We start from the raw sequence: 16,060 nt of genomic DNA, 5'->3' as shown, positions 1-16,060 counted from the left end.
CGTTCAGGTTTATAGTAGTATTCTATACCACTACATAGATGCTATCATAGAATTGGTGCTCAAAGTGCAGAATTGCCAAGTTTTAAAATTGCCCCTTAGTGTAAAGAGTGCTCACTCTAAATAAATGTGTGTGAGTGTGGGTTCGGAGTTAAAAGCAACCTCAAATAAGTGGGCCTTGAGCTTGGGTTTGAATACAGTCAGGGACAGAGCTTGACGTAGTAATTCAGGGAGTCTGTTCCATGTGTATGATGCAACAAGAGAGAAGGAATGGAGTCCAGAGTTGCCATTAGTGGAGAAGGGTACTGATAGGAGAGATTTACCCGATGAATGGAGTTTCCAGGGAGGAATATTGGGAGAGAAGAGATATTTAGGAGTTTTGGAGTGAATGTAGGTCAGTAAGAGGAGTTTGAATTATATGCAGCAATGGATAGGGAGCCAATGGAGTGATTTGAGGAGCAGGTGATATGGGTATAGTGACTTCAGCAGAATATACGTCGTGCAACAGACTTTAGGACCGATTGAAGGGGAGAGAGGTATTTTGTTTCACATTTGCTTTTGTGCAGTTTCATTGCATCTCAGAATGTCACGGATGTTCTAAATAAATTAATAGGCACAGTTTCATAACGTTTATGCTGAGGTGAGTTATAACTTGTTATCAGTCATATAATCATTAAGCAAAATAGTTCTCTTCATCTTGTTAACTGATTGTAATTAATGTACTCAGTCCTGAAAATGGAAACTGTCTTTAGTCTGCATATTTCTGTTCACTTTACTATTTACCACTGACATGATTATGATTGTAGTCGGTGCCAGCTCGCCTTTTAAAAGGTTCCACAAAGAGCAGTAATCGCACCAATTCTGTTTAGTCTGTGTGCACACTGTTTGGGAAATAGTATAAAGTGTTTTAATATCAGATCTTTTGCCGTGGGCTGATGATGGTTTATAGACCGTATATTCCATTAGTGCTGCAATGTGCTGATGCCTCAGAAAGATTATCTGCCTGTCTTTTGGAAGTTGGGTCTTGCTTAAGTAATATGTTCTGATTAGACATGGTAAAAATTGAACTTTTGTAGGCTGGTAAGCCAGAAATCCCAAAATCAGACTTTGTTTTCCTCTGTGATTCACTTGTTGTTCCAGTTAACCTAGCAGTTTAGAGGCTTAGAGACACTTTTACTTAAGCTGTTGGGAGCATGCCCAGCATTTTCCTATACTGTTAATGTAGAAAAAATAATAATTTACCATGCATTAAAAGGGCAAACAAACAAAAATATTCAAATAAAAAAATAAAAAAGGGCAAATAAACAAAATATTCAAATACAAAATTAAAAAGGGCAAGTCTGTAACAGGCACCCACACTTACATATCTCTAGTGCAAATAAATATATGAGATACTAGCTCTTACACATAACTGCACACTTAGGACTGGATTCTATATATTGCGCCTATAAAGATCACCCCCCCCAAAAAAAAAAACAACCAACAAACCCTCCCCCCCTAAAAACAGCCTAAGCGTGGATGCCCCTTATCCTATAATTACAATCATAAATTTGAGGATCAGCTTTGATCCACCTAAGACTTTCCCATTTCCTTGCCCCCCCCAGTCTTTTTACTGTCACATCTGAAATTTAGGTGCAGATCCCACACCTAAATTTGCACACATAAATTTAAATTAAATCCAATAATGCTGATAATTGCTAGTTAAGAAACAGCTTTTTATTGCTAGCTTTTACAAAGTCACGGTAGAGGTTTCTACTGTGGGCCAATGAGGTAAATGCTCTAATGCTCATAGATCTCACCAGCCTGCAGTAGAAACCTCTACCGCGGCTTTGTAAAAGGGGGCCTATAGTGTTCATGTAAACTAGGGGTGGCCAAAAGGTCAATCGTGATCAACCAGTAGATCGCAAGGACAACGCAAGTCGATCGCGGAGCCCAGGAAAGACTCGCATTGCCTTTGCGTTCTCCCTGCTTCCTCGACATGCAAAAGCCAGGCCCATGTAGCCACTACACAAATGTCCCCGCCACCCCACACACACACACACGTCAATTCTGGCATCGGAGAGGAAGTTCCGGGCTGGATGGCCTGGAACTTTTTCTCCAACATCGGGGGGAGGGGGGGTGCTTGTGTAATGGTTGCACGGGCCTGGCTTTTGCACGTCGAGGAAGCAGGGAGAAATTTGCAGCGGCGGTAGTGGCAGCTTTGGGGGCAGGGAGAGGGAAAGAAAGATGGTGGCTTGGGAGGGGGAGCAGGGAGAGAGAAAGAAAGACGGTGGCTTGGGGAGGGCAGGGAGAGAAAGACATGCTTCCTGGACTTAAACAGGCTGCTGTTCTTCCATTGATCAACTAACAGTGCTGCCATCTCTGAAGAGCGACAAGAGAGAAAGAAAGGTTGGGGGGTGCAGAGAGAAAGAAGAGGGCAGAGAGATAAAGAAAGAAAGGGGAGGGGCAGGGGGCAGAGAGAGAGAGAAAAAAAAAAGAAAGGGGAGGGGGCAGGGAGTGAGTAAGAAACAGTTGAGGGAGGGAATGGAGTGTCGAGTGGCAGAGGGCAGGCAGAGAGAAAGGAAGAAAAAGTTGGACTCATGGAAGAGAGAGATGTTGGATAGAATGAGGTCTGGAGGAGAGGAAGTACGCAGGAGGAAGTAAGATTGGTTGCACAGTCAGAAGGAAGTGCAACCAGACACTCATGAAATCACCAGACAACAAAGGTAGGAAAAATGATTTTATTTTCAATTTAGTGATCAAAATGTGTCCCTTTTGAGAATTTATATCTGCTGTCTATATTTTGCACTATGGCCTCCTTTTACTAAATCACAATAGTGGTTTTTAGCACAGAGAGCCTATGAGTGTCAGAAGCAGCACGGGGCATTCAGCGCAGCTTCCTGCGCTAAAAACCGCTATTGCAGTTTAGTAAAAGGGGAGGGGGTATATTTGTCTATTGTTGTATAGTTGATACTGAGGTAACATTGCATATTTTAAAGTCATCTGCCTTGACCTCTGAAAAAAAAACTCTGAATATAAATGATAATTAACATTTTCTCTGTGTACAGTGTGCTTTGTGTTTTTTTATTTTTATTTTATTGTTGTTAGATCATTTTGACTTGGTCATTTTAAAAGTAGCTCGCAAGCCAAAAAAGTGTAGGCACCTCTGATGTAAACATTAGAGTCTTATTTTCTGTACAATTTTATATTTCCTTTGAGTTTTATATATTTGTTTGCTACCACATTTTTCAGCTAACTTTTATTCCTGATCCAACCATGCCTTTATGTTTATTGCATGATTCCAGTAACCATTGGTATACAGTAAATATAATTTTATCAGTCCCTGTACAAGCCTATGATACTGAAATCATAATCGGATATAATACTTAGATGTAATGACCTCTGCATGCTGCTGTTCCATTTGATGGCAAGATGTTGAATTAGTTTTGGATTGATTTTGAATCCCAGGTTGTTAGAAAAGCTTCTGTCCTCTGGATTGGGGGTCCCAGTCAGCATGCGACGAGAACACAGAGGGCAATTGTAAAACAAGGTGTATAAGTTTAGAGGCAGAGAAGGTGCCTATTTTATAAAATAATAGCACAAATCCTGCAGCACCTAGATTGCAGTGCCTGACATTTATGATTGCTCAGAAGCAGGCTTAAAAGTTAGCGTGTATTGTACAGAATACAGTAAATCCTTGGTTTGCGAGCATAATTTGTTCCGGAAACATGCTTGTAATCCAAAGCACTCGTATCTCAAAGTGAATTTCCCCATAGGAAATAATGGAAACTCAGACAATTCGTTCCACAACCCAAAACCTTTAATAGAAAATACTGTACTGTTAGTACGTACTTGTATTGCGCTCAGTTTTGATGTAGCACCCTTGCATTGCATGTAAATTGTGCATACCTGCACAGCACGTATATTGTGCGCAGTTGTACTGCGAGTAAATTGCGTAGGTAAACTGTGCGTGCTTGTATTACGCTTAATTGTTATCAAGTTTTGATGCTTGTGCTGGGTTCAGCTGCACTCAGCGATGCGACGTGCGTACGTTGTGTGTGCTTGTACTGCGCTGGGCTGTGATGACGTGACACGCATGCACGTACTCATATTGCAAGACCACGCTCGTTGATCAAGTTAAAATTTTATAAAACGTTTTGCTCGTCTTGCAAAACACTCGCACACCAAGTTACTCGCAATCCAAGGTTTTACTGTATGTGTGTAAATTACTACTCTTCCTCCAAACTCCTTGTCCAAGCAAACCTTAGCAAACACTCACCAGCTTGTACCACACATACATACTGTAGTAGTAGTAGTACTTTTAGGTATGACCTAATTTTATAAGAGGTGCTATCACTGTTCCCTCTAAGCTGAGCAGGAGTCCTCCACCCACAGTCTCACCAATAGAGGGTGCTGTTTTACTGTCACATTTTTCAATTGTGAGGGACAGGCAAGTTCTGCAGGACTCCAGGGAACATACCTGTCCTTAGCGACTGAAAATATTCCACCCCCTAGTGGTAGCAACGCAGCTGGAGGACACCTGCTCAGCTTAAATTAATTTTAAGAGAATGATTCTCTTAGTAGCCAAAATGAGAGTCCATCATTGCAGGGTCCCAGAACATAAGCAATGCCTCCGCTGGGTCAGACCTGAGGTCCAGCGTGCCCAGCAGTCCGCACACGCGGCGGCCCAACAGGTCCAGGACCTGTGCAGTAATCCTCTATCTATACCCCTCTATCCCCTATTCCAGCAGGAAATTGTCCAATCCTTTCTTCAACCCCAGTACCGTACGCTGCCCTATTACGCCCTCTGGAAGCACATTCCAGGTGTCCACCACATGTTGGGTAAAGAAGAAATTCCTGGCATTCGTTTTGAATCTGTCCCCTTAGTGCATGACTTTCTGTCGGAGGCTATGCGTGTCATTATCTGGTTTGGGGGAGTTTAGAGAGTTTATAAAATAGTGCAAAAAGAATCCCAAACGGTTTACAAGTGAGGACTGCTGATGCACTTTTAAATTGGAAACCCAAAGGAGCTGGAAAAAAATGGGATTTAAGTAGCTCACTCTTCAGCTCCATTTTCAAAGGAACATTTGTTTCTGATTTACTCACAAAACTCTTTTGATTGTCATACTTTTATTTCTGTGAGAGACATTCTTTTTCTTTGTAGCCGACACTTTACTGAATTCAGCTTTAGAGAGAACCTGCTGTTTGTCTATGAGCCACTGAGCAAATCCCTGATTATATCCCTCTGGCCCAAGTCTTTTGCTGTGGCTTTTCCTTGGATGGAACACTGTGAGAGTTGCCTGCGTTCAACTAGTATCAGCACTATGTGTAAATCAAAGCTGCAGATATTCTGAGTTGACTTTGATTTTTCTTCATTGTTTAATAAAATGCTCTGGGATGTCTTGCATGAAAAGTCTCTGTAAGTGATTGATCGATCATCATAACAACTATGACATGTACAGATTGAATAATGATACCTGCTTTGCTTCTTGATAAGAAATTAAGGTGGTATCATGGTTTATGTGAAATACCTCCAGGTAGGATTTCTTCTGCTTACAGTAATTACAGCTTCAAAATGATGAGCTACTAAAACGACTGATATATAATTTAATATTAATTATATTAACCCTAAGCACCCATTAATTGCTCTCAAATGGTCGATGCATTAAGAGCATGTTTGCTTTCATTCAAGATTTATTCATAAGCAGTATGACAAATTGATACTTGCAAACAAAATACAGATAGTGAGATCTTTATGATTTCTACAAGTAGGTTGAGAAATCTTGTAATTTGTATATTTCACAGCAGGTGGATCTTAGTTGCAGACTTTGATAAGAAGAGCTACTGAGGTCGATATTCAAAGTGATTTAACCAGAAAGGAAAGCTGGATAAATTGCTTGCATTCAGCAGCACTTAAAATGCTACTAAATTTCACTACTGACCACCCCCACAACAATATTCAGTGCTGGTGCTCAGAGAGCTAATTGGGCAAGTACTGTAGGACCACATAAAAAGAAGTCCTTTCTCTTCTGGTTAGCTATCCAGGCACTGGCATTGAATGTTGGTCGGTGCCCAGATAACTTCTAGATTGCTTCTCAATGTCCTCTCCCAGAGAGCAGAATCCTCCAGGACTTCCCTAAGAGCAGCCTGCTTAAAGAAGTCTGGTAGTTTTTGCAACACTACTACCAGTAGTACCATGAGACTATCGCTAGAGGTCGAAGCCACCATTTTAAGGCAGAAGTGATTTGGATTCATTTCTGTCCCAACAATTCCCAGTAGAGCATAAGAAGATTTTAAGAAGGCTGGAGGGGTGTTCCTCAGGAGCAGGGACTGCTCTTATCAGGGGGGGGGGGGGGTTCTGCTCTTTGTGGGTGGAGGGAGAGGAGTAAGCTCTGATTCTAACCCAATGTTCAGCCAGCTACCCAGGTAGCTAACAGGGTAGTAAGTTGAACATCACACCTGCCTGCAGACCTTTATGCCATAGCCAGAAGCTGGTGCAGAGCACATATTCAGCATATATTCAGTGGTGGTACCTACATAGGTTCTGGCAATGAATATCAAGAGTTTGAGACCGCTATGATAGAACATAAATGTTTTTGTTGCTATTTCATAACATAAAACATGTATGTGCTAGTACATAAATGTTTGCGCTTAATGTTGACCTGTTAATATATTAGATATTTGTGCACGTAGCTGGCACATAATCAGTGACATAGTAAGAGGGGGACGGGGGGACAGTCCAATCTAGACACTGGCACTCCTCCTCCTCTCTGCTCCCTGCTCCTTCCCCCTGCCGTGTGCACCTTCATTCCCCCCCCAACATACCTCTAGCTCTTCTCCAACGGAAGCAGCAACTCCAACCTGCTGCTTGCGCCAGCATTGGCTCCCCTTCTGATGTCATGTCTGGGTCCTGCACCTAGGAGGTGACATCAGAGGGAGAGCAGACACAGGCAACAACTTGGTGATGCTGCTCGCTCCAGGGAAGTTAAAGAGGTATGGGAGAAGGGAACATAAGAACATATGAATTGCCATACTGGGACAGTCCAAAAGTCCATCAAGACCAGTATCTTGTTTCCAACAGTGGCCTAGCTAGATCCCAAGTAGTAAACAGATTTTATGCTTCTTATTTTAGGAATAGGTAGTGGATTTCCCCAGACCATCTCAATAATGGCCTAATGACTTCTATATTAGGAAATTATCCAAACCATTTTAAACTCTGCTAAGCTAACTGATTTTACCACATTCTCCAGCAGTGAATTCCAGAGTTTAATTGCATGTTGTGTAAAGAAATATTTTCTCCAGTTTGTTTTAAATCTACTACTTAGTAGCTTCATCTCATGATCCCTAGTCCTCGTATTTTTGTGTACAAGTGGGTGGGGGGGGAGGGCCACTACCACCCTGGGCGCCTCTCGTATGTCACAACACATAATCATCGATTTCTCCATGTATTTTAGAGCAAGCTTTATGCTGGCAGATCCTGTTCTGGAATGCTAGTAGAGCTTGTGATGTCCCAGCTTGGACATCTCAATTATGATTTGAACATCCTTCCTAAAATCTTACCTCACATTAGTTACACTTGGCTTTAGTCTTTGTGAAATTTCAGCAATTAGATTGTACCCCATTACCTTAAAACCAGTCATGTCCTTAGTTTTTGTGAAATGTCTGTATTGTTAATGTCCTTGTGTAACCCGTTTATAAAATTGAGGCCCAGGTGCATAGAAAAATTAATATATAAAAATTGACGGGTTCAAAGCCAGCACATGGTTGACACCTGGAATGCCCTCCCAGAGGAGATTATTGCGGAATCGACCGTCCTAGGCTTCAAGAGCAAACTAGATGCATATCTCCTTAAGAGAGGCATATAAAGATATGGTGGACTATAAATTATGCCAGGTGTACATCTGGCAGGGCCTCCGCGTGTGCGGATCGCCGGACTTGATGGACCGAAGGTCTGATCCGAAGATGGCAGTTCTTATGTTCTTATGTTCTTATGTACATAACCTTATCCTGACACTGTCACACTGACTAGTTTCTTGTGCCAGTTTGGTATTTGGGAGGATAAACACCAATGGGGGATGTGAGGAGAACCCCTCTTCCCTATTACATCCAATGCAATGCTGCTCAATAGCAGCTGTTCTCAAAACCTAAATTTGCTTGATAGCAGGTATCATTCCTGATGTCAATCTTTTAAGATTTTAAGTTCTATTTACTCCCCTTTTCAAATGCCCACCAGGGAAAAATGTTTGAGTACCTGAATAAATTCATGTAAACTATTCTGAGCTCCCCTGAGAGAATGGTATAGAAAATTGAATGAATAAATAAATAAATAAATATTAATTTTCCACACCCTTGACCTGCCAAGACTTGCCCAGACCATGTCCCCTTGCTATTTGCACACTTAAGTTTGATACATACATATCCCAGCTTTACAAAATGAGGACTTAGACATATATGCAAGATAAACTTTTTATGTTTAAGCATATATCATATCCAAATAGGGCTTATAGCATGAGGGCTATAGTAGAGGGCAAAGAAAGGGTGGAATGAGGATGGTTCTGCAAAATTATTTGGATAGCAGCAAATTTCTGTTGGTTTACAGATAAGCTATAGAAGACAAATATATAGCTGAAGCAGAAGTCACTGCATTTGGTGGGGCTGAATAAAAATATTAATTTAAATACTAATGCTGGCATTTAAATTAATCTTGTGGCTGATAACTGCTGAAAAATTGAAGAGCACTTTTCCAAAACTCAGTCCATCAACAGCAGTTTTGACCGAGTGAGTTTTGCACAGAGTATTTAGCACACAGTCATTAAAATACTACAGAATTAGTGAGTTTTGGCACGGGAATAGGCTACATTAAATGAATCATGCCTCGATGAATGAAATTAATTTCACAACTCAGAACTGACAATGAATGAACTGAGTGAGTTTTGGAAAAGTGCTTTTCAATTGGCCTTATGTATAATAAATTTGGCCTCAAAAAGTTGTGTCTGTCTGTCAGAAACTTGGGTTTTACTGTTCACATCTTGCTGCTGTGGTCCTGCACCTGATGATAGATGGACCAAACAGGTTAGCGGTGGAGCAAGCGCCTATAAAGGCACCATTGACCCAAAGTTCCAATGAGAGTTATGACTAGACCAATGAGAGGCAAAGAGAGAGCTAGAGGAAGAAGTGATTGGTTGGGAATACACATGTATGGAGTAGGGAAGTAGGGGATAGGTGCTGAGGTTGGTCTGTGATGAGATAGGAAGGATACCATCCTCTAAATGTAATGATGCCAACTAGTTCTTTAGTATAATTTAGTTTTCTTTTGTTGTTTTTGTTTTTTTGTCTTCCATGAATGGTTGAATACTAAAGACTGAATAGAATACCAGCAAATACATGCATATGTATGCGCATATATGTACAAGAGCCAGTATTCTGACTACACAATGTTCAATAAAATGGTGCCTAAATGAGATGATGTATAGTTTGTAGGTGGATGTACAGATGTGTGGGGTACATAGTTGCATGCCTAAGTTTTAGAATACTACCATTTGCCCTTGATTTTTAGCAGCCTGTGGCTGTTATAACTAGTTGCACCTATAATGTAGACATATATTTGCCCTTCTATGCTTGTATTCTTTAAAGGAAAGTAGGCACCTACTTGGCCTCTAAAATTTAAGCAGCCCATTACAGAATTACGCTCCACGTGTTATATTGTTGTTATTGTTATTGGTTTTTGCTGTTATATATTGCTGTTATTTTACTTAGGTTCATCTGTGTTTAGTAAGAGATTCGTATAGAAAGTTGCATTTTTAGTCAAAATATTTTTATTCAATGGAAAGTGTTGTCTTTAGCTGTCCACCAGCAACACTTCCTGCATGATAGTGTTCCTTAGATATCTCCCAATTCTGTTGAGTTTCCAAGTTCTTGTGAGCTTAAAACCCGAAAGGTTTTTTTGTCTGAAGGCAAGTTATGAATACCTGTCCTGTTATCAGACTGAATTGCTTGCTTTTTTTAAAATATATTTTTGCCTTTGCAGGTGTGCCAGGCAGTGATTATGTCAATTCGAACTACATTGATGGATATAGGAAACAGAATGCCTACATTGCAACACAAGGGCCTCTTCCAGAAACTTTTGGGGATTTCTGGAGAATGATGTGGGAGCAGCGTGGTGCAACTGTCGTAATGATGACTAAACTGGAAGAAAGGTCCAGGGTAAATACAAACATTATTGTTCTGTAGATACAAATTCTCGTTCTCTAGAAGTTTCAGTTTAATTTACAAATCATATATGCCCAGGCTTTTTCCCCTAAGGTCTTACTTTGATAAGCTTAAATCAGATTTTGCCATCAATGGCTATCTGAGTAAATCCAGTTAGCAGGGATATTCAGCCTGTTAACTGGGTAAGCACCCAGATAAAGTTAAGAAAAACCTTTTTTTTGCTGTTAATTGTAACTGGGCACCAGTATGACTATGGGCTGACATCTGGATAACTTCCTGCAGCCAACCAGATTGAAAATTTAATGCTGGTTCCTATATTAGGTGCAGCATTATATATCTGGGTCATTTACTGCCAACCAAAATCAGTACCTTTCAATCCACTGTGGTGTTATGTACTGCTGAGAATCTGAGGATGTTCTGCTCACCACAATTAGGCAGGAGACCTGGTTAAATTGTTCTGAATATTTACCCCATGATTTTAAAGTCTGTCCAAACTATACCCACAATATACTCACACACTCTCTCCAAATATGTGCGTACCATGCAGTGAAGGCTCTGTCATTAGGAAGAGTGAGGTGGCCACCTCAGATGACAGATTTTTGGAATAGCAGTAGTGATCCAGAAATACTTCTACAGCGGCCACCTCACTTTGTTTCTGGACAGGAAGAGGCTAGTTTTGCCCTTCTCTAGACTGCCCAGATGGGAAGGAGTGACAATCCTATTGCTACAGACAAGGGGATGACCTAGAAAAGCTCCTAAATGCTACAAAGAATAGCAGTATGGCAGTAAAAAATAAAAGGCAACATGGGAGCCCTTGATCATCCGTGCCTGCAAAATGTCCATCAGTCCTGCTCTCTCCAAAACAGCAAGTCTCATATGGAACAAGTAGGGCTGACTGAGTATGAGTGTGCGCAAGGACTTAGAGATCCTGCACTGCTTTTCACTTTTATATGCAGTATAGCAGCCCAAGAAAGGGAAGTGAGTAAAGATGCTCGGGGGAGTAATGATGTTGAAGCAGGGGAAGGGAGCAAAGAAGGATGCAATACCAGGGGGAGGGGAAGTTGGACGGGAAGCAAGGATAGATGCTAAATTCAAGGGGTGTGAATAGGAAAGAAAAGTAAGAGTGGAATATTAGAGAGAGGGAAAGGGAATCAAGGATTTAACTAGACATGGGGAGGCATTGACCACTAAGGGATTAAAGGGATGACCTCCAGTGGAGCACTGCTCAATATGAGCAATTTTCTGAAACCTAAATCTCCCAGGTAGTTTTACAATGTGTGTATTGATGTTGTAATGTTCACTGCAGTATGTAAGATGCTGCCTTTACCTAGGTACACTCTTGTGTGACATGTAGATTGTTACTAAAAATCATGTTTTTCATATAGATATGGGGGGGGGGTTCAAAAAAATAATGGGCCCCGGGTGTCACATATATGTGAAGAAGTCATTTCAAATTATTTTATACATATATGGTAGTAATGCTGGGTAGGGAAATTGAGAGAGGGGCTCCCTCTTTAATTTATGCCCTGGGCTCCAGCATGTCTAAAACTGGCCCTGGCATCAGGGGTCAGTGTTTTCAATTTTAGATTCCTGGCTACATTATTTAATTGCTATTGTCTGACCAGGAATTCCAGAATTCTCCCTTTTTCTTATATTTCCGGCCAGTATAATTCAATAGTGTTCTGAGTGAGAGAAACCCCAGCCCCACTTTCTGACCAGATCTCTAAGGAGTCTTTCCCTTTTGGAAGCCTTGCAGCAGAACCATCTCATATCTTTCCTCAGGCGACATATTGCCTTGAGTTTCCCCAAGTGCCATGAATATATACACATATTGGCTTTTCTAAAGTCACTAGTTAAGTATACATTATGAGCATAGGCAGCAGAACACTTTTTTGTATGGGAGCCCGCAAGCTATGCCCCAGACCCCGCCCCCATAATAATACTACTGTAATTGTAACCATTTTTTCCATTCATTTTTCATACATACACACAATATAATCTTATTAACAATATATAATGGTTAACCACAAAATTAAACTATGCGAAGCACACTGTATGCTTCTCAACATTCATTCCTACCAGAACATCTGGCTTTGGTCACACATGCAGAACACAGATAACCACTATGTAAATTCAGGATCACAAACTAAAAGTACTAACATATACAAACAAAACCCTAAGATGCAAGACTCTGCATGCAGTATATTCCCTAGAGAAATAGAAACAAATGCATTTCTTCCTAAACAGTGCAAAATATAGACAGCAGATGCAATTTCTCAAAAGTGACACAATTCAATCACTAAATTGAAAATAAAATCATTTTCTCTACCTTTGTTGCCTGGTGATTTTGGTTTTCAAACCATCTTTCCTAGTCTCTGGCTGCACTTCCTTCTGTCTGTGCTCTTAACTGTGTATCCAGGGTCACCTTATCCATTTGCTGTTTTTCTCTCCTTCATTTTTTGCCATATATCTGTCTTGACCAAACACAGGGACAATATTTAAATGGTAAAAATCTATGAATATATAAAGGAGAACTGACTATAATATAAATTCTATTCGGATATAATATAGTTTTCATCTGAGGCCACTTATTAAAAAAACAAACAAACCACAAAACTTAATGGGTAACAATTTCCACCCCTAATGTTTTATCCCTCCATGTTTCTCTTTTTCATTGTAGTTCAACCTGCCTATCCTATGTTCATCTTGTACTGTGAGTCAAGTGTGTATTGAGTTTTGTTATTTTTAATTTATAAATCGCTTTGAAATATGATATTGCGATTGAATCAAATTTTTTAATAAACTTGAAACTTGTAAAATGTTGATTTACAGTGCAAATGGACATATAGAGGGGCATAATCAAAAGATACGTCTAAGTCTGTTTTGGACCTAAATCGCTAGTTTCCCAAAGTCGGCAATGTCTAAGGTCCATTCCCGAAAAATACGTCCAAAATATTTTTTTTGAAAATTGTCTAATTATATGTCTAGCCATTTGATCGTCCACACCGCTAAGTCATCTATCTTTATACCCCATTCTTGTCCAAAAATTCGTACAAGTCAAAAATGCCTAGAACAAGACATTTTGGACATGGGAGGGGCCAGAAAATTGACAGTCTGGACACCCAGACATGGCAACACAGTAGTGGGGCACCTTACTGTGCACTGCTGCAAACGTCACAAAAAGGGTGCCATATAAACATCTCATCAGAACTCCCTTATAGGTATTGGTGAGCCCCCCCCAAACCTACTAGACCCACCTGTCTACAACCCCAATAGCACCAGACTACTTAACCACTTCTGTGCTGCTCTACTAGGCTTTCCTATGCTAGGTGCTGATGTTCTGGAGACAGCTATGTATGTTTTTATTCTGATTTTTATGGTGTTGTGGGGGGTATTCAGTGATCACTGGGGAGTGTGTGGGGGTCTGTACTTTGTGTCTGTAGTGGTTATCTGGTCACTTTGGATACATTCTGGGCACTTAGACCTGCTTTTACATCGCCTAAGTCATAACATACAAGTTCCGTCCAAGCAGCCTCATTGCACTTTCGGTTATACTTGCATTATGACTAAGTCTAGGTCAGCCCATGTCCTGCCCAGATCCCACCCTGATCACTCCTCCTAAAATGCCCCTTTCAGCCTGGGTGTACAGCAGCACTGAAGAGGCCTAAGCTGTTTTTAAATACATCTAAAACCCGTTTCGGTTATTGATACTTGGACAACTTGTCTTATTAATCGTCCAAGTGCCAATTTAGACAGGATTTTAGACGTATTTCCATTTTGATTATGAGCCCCATACTATAGGCGTTGAAATGGGAGGGGGGGTTGCACAGGGGCTGTGGCCTCTCCAAAAATTTGATCCCTGGTGGTCCAGGAGAGCAATGGGCAGGAGCGAGCTTTCCGCGTTCCTGCCCACTGCTAACCCGGTCGGAGGTAGGAAGATGGGGCAGAGTAAACTGCAGAGCCTGGGAAGGAAGGAGGCTGAGTGAAGAGCCTGACAGGGGTTGGGAGGGAAGGAAGGAAGGATGCTGGGTCAAAAGCCTGATAGGGGTTAGGAGGGAAGGAAGGAAGGGGACTGGGTGAAGAGCCTGACAGGGGGCTGGGTGCAGAGTCTAACAGGGGAGGGAGGGAAGGAAGGAAGGGGGCTGGGTGAAGAGCTTGACAGGGGAGGGAGGGAAGGAAGGGGGCTGGATGAAGAGCCTGACAGGGGAGGGAAGGGGACTGGGTGCAGTACCTGGCAGGGAGGGAGGGGGCGCTGGGTGCAGGGCCTGACAAGGGAGGGAGGGGGCTGGATGCAGAGCCTGGCAGGGAGAGGCTTGGTGCAGGGGGTAAGGCGTTGGGAAGGCAGGAAGGACAGATGCTCAGAGGGATTTGGAAAGACAGATACTGCACGTACTGGGAGAGGGTTGGGGGGGTTAGGAAAGAAGGAAAAGAGAGATGCTGCACAAGTAGAGTAGTGAGAAAGGAGCAAAATAAATGCTGATGGTGGGGGAGGGAAAAGGAATGGAGAATTGTTGGACATAGGTGTGTGGCGTGAGAGGTAAAGGGAAAGAGAGATGATGTATATGGGGAAAGGAAGAAAGAGGGAGAATTGTTGGACATAATAGTGGTGGAGAGGAGGGAAAAAGAAATGTTACACTGGGAGGGAGAAGAGATGACCCAAAGAAGGGAGAGATGTCAGACCACTGGAATGGGAAGGAGAGAGAGAGAGAGATTCCAGACTGCAGAAAGGAGAAGAGAGAGATGTTAGACTTCTGGAAGAGGGAGGGAAGGAGAGAGAGATGTCAGACCATGGGAGAGGGGGGAAGAGAGGGATTCCAGGCTATGGGAAGGAGAGGAGAAAGACGCCAGACCATATGAGGGGGGAAAGGGGAAGACAGAGATGTCTGACTTTGGGAGAGGGATGAGATGGTAAATAGGGATGGAGGGGAAGGGGAGACAGAGGGAGGAGATGGTACACATGGATAGATGGGAAGAGAAGGCATGGAAAAGTAGATTTTGAGAAGAAAGCAGAAAAATGGAAGAAAGTTGAATGTTAAAAGTTAATGCTCAAAACAGATATATATAAACGAGAACTGACTATAATATATAAATCCGAATAGAATTGGATTTCCGAGTAAAGCTGAATTTTAAGATTCAAATGTGTCCTTTTAAAGCCAGCTTTTTAATAGTCCTTTGAACCTACTAAGTATTTTTCCTTCCCTAATATAGTTTGGCAGTGAATTCCATATTTGCGTAGCCATGAAAGAGAAGAAAGTATTACTCTGATTGTTGATTAATCTTAGAGAAGGGACTGAAAGAAGGTTTTTAATCCTCAGATCTTAGAGATCTGTTAGGAGTATATGGAATCAAGTATCTTTCTAAAAATGCGGAAGCTTTATCAGTATTTTATGAGTCAGTAATGCTAATCTATAAGAGATTCTGTGAATTATAGGTAACCAATGAGCTTTCTATAAGAGTGGAATAACATAATCAAATTTTTTCCTCTAAGTAATTATTTTTATTGTGGTATTTTGTATTATTTGTAATCTAATTTTGAAATGACTAGCGAATGTATTAAAATATTCAAGGAAGTTGTGTCGAGGAATGGGGCTAGTGATCGTATCATCTGTAACTTGTGGAAGCAACTTCTAATCACTGCGCCAATCTGTTCATGATAATTAAAAGTTTCTGATCCAGAACAACCCATAATATTTTAATCTTTGTGACCTCTTGTAATGGTATTTTATCAATACTTATCTGGGATCTGAGTTTTTGCCCTTCCTTCCATGGGAATAATAGCACTTTTGTTTTGGCTGCATTAAGAGCTAGTTTATCATTTAACAAAAATTTTGGATAGTTTCTTGTTGACAGAAGATATTTCATCCATAGAGTTTGG

General features: G+C 41.3%; 1 protein-coding gene across 12 annotated transcripts in view; it reads left to right on the top strand.

Moving 5' to 3' along the window:
• The window catches only part of PTPRD (protein tyrosine phosphatase receptor type D), a 1,247,124-nt gene that overhangs the window by 1,020,419 nt on the left and 210,645 nt on the right, over window positions 1–16,060 (top strand). For all 12 annotated transcript variants that reach the window (XM_033918844.1, XM_033918800.1, XM_033918751.1 and 9 more), the window contains one exon: window positions 10,004–10,179. In XM_033918844.1, coding sequence (XP_033774735.1) covers window positions 10,004–10,179 — 176 coding nt within the window. The remainder of the gene's footprint in view (window positions 1–10,003; window positions 10,180–16,060) is intronic.

Source organism: Geotrypetes seraphini, chromosome 1 (assembly GCF_902459505.1).
Source record: "Geotrypetes seraphini chromosome 1, aGeoSer1.1, whole genome shotgun sequence".
Classification (NCBI taxonomy): Eukaryota; Metazoa; Chordata; class Amphibia; order Gymnophiona; family Dermophiidae; genus Geotrypetes; species Geotrypetes seraphini.
Note: the sequence above shows the minus strand (reverse complement) of the source record. Positions and strands in the feature narration are given on the sequence as shown.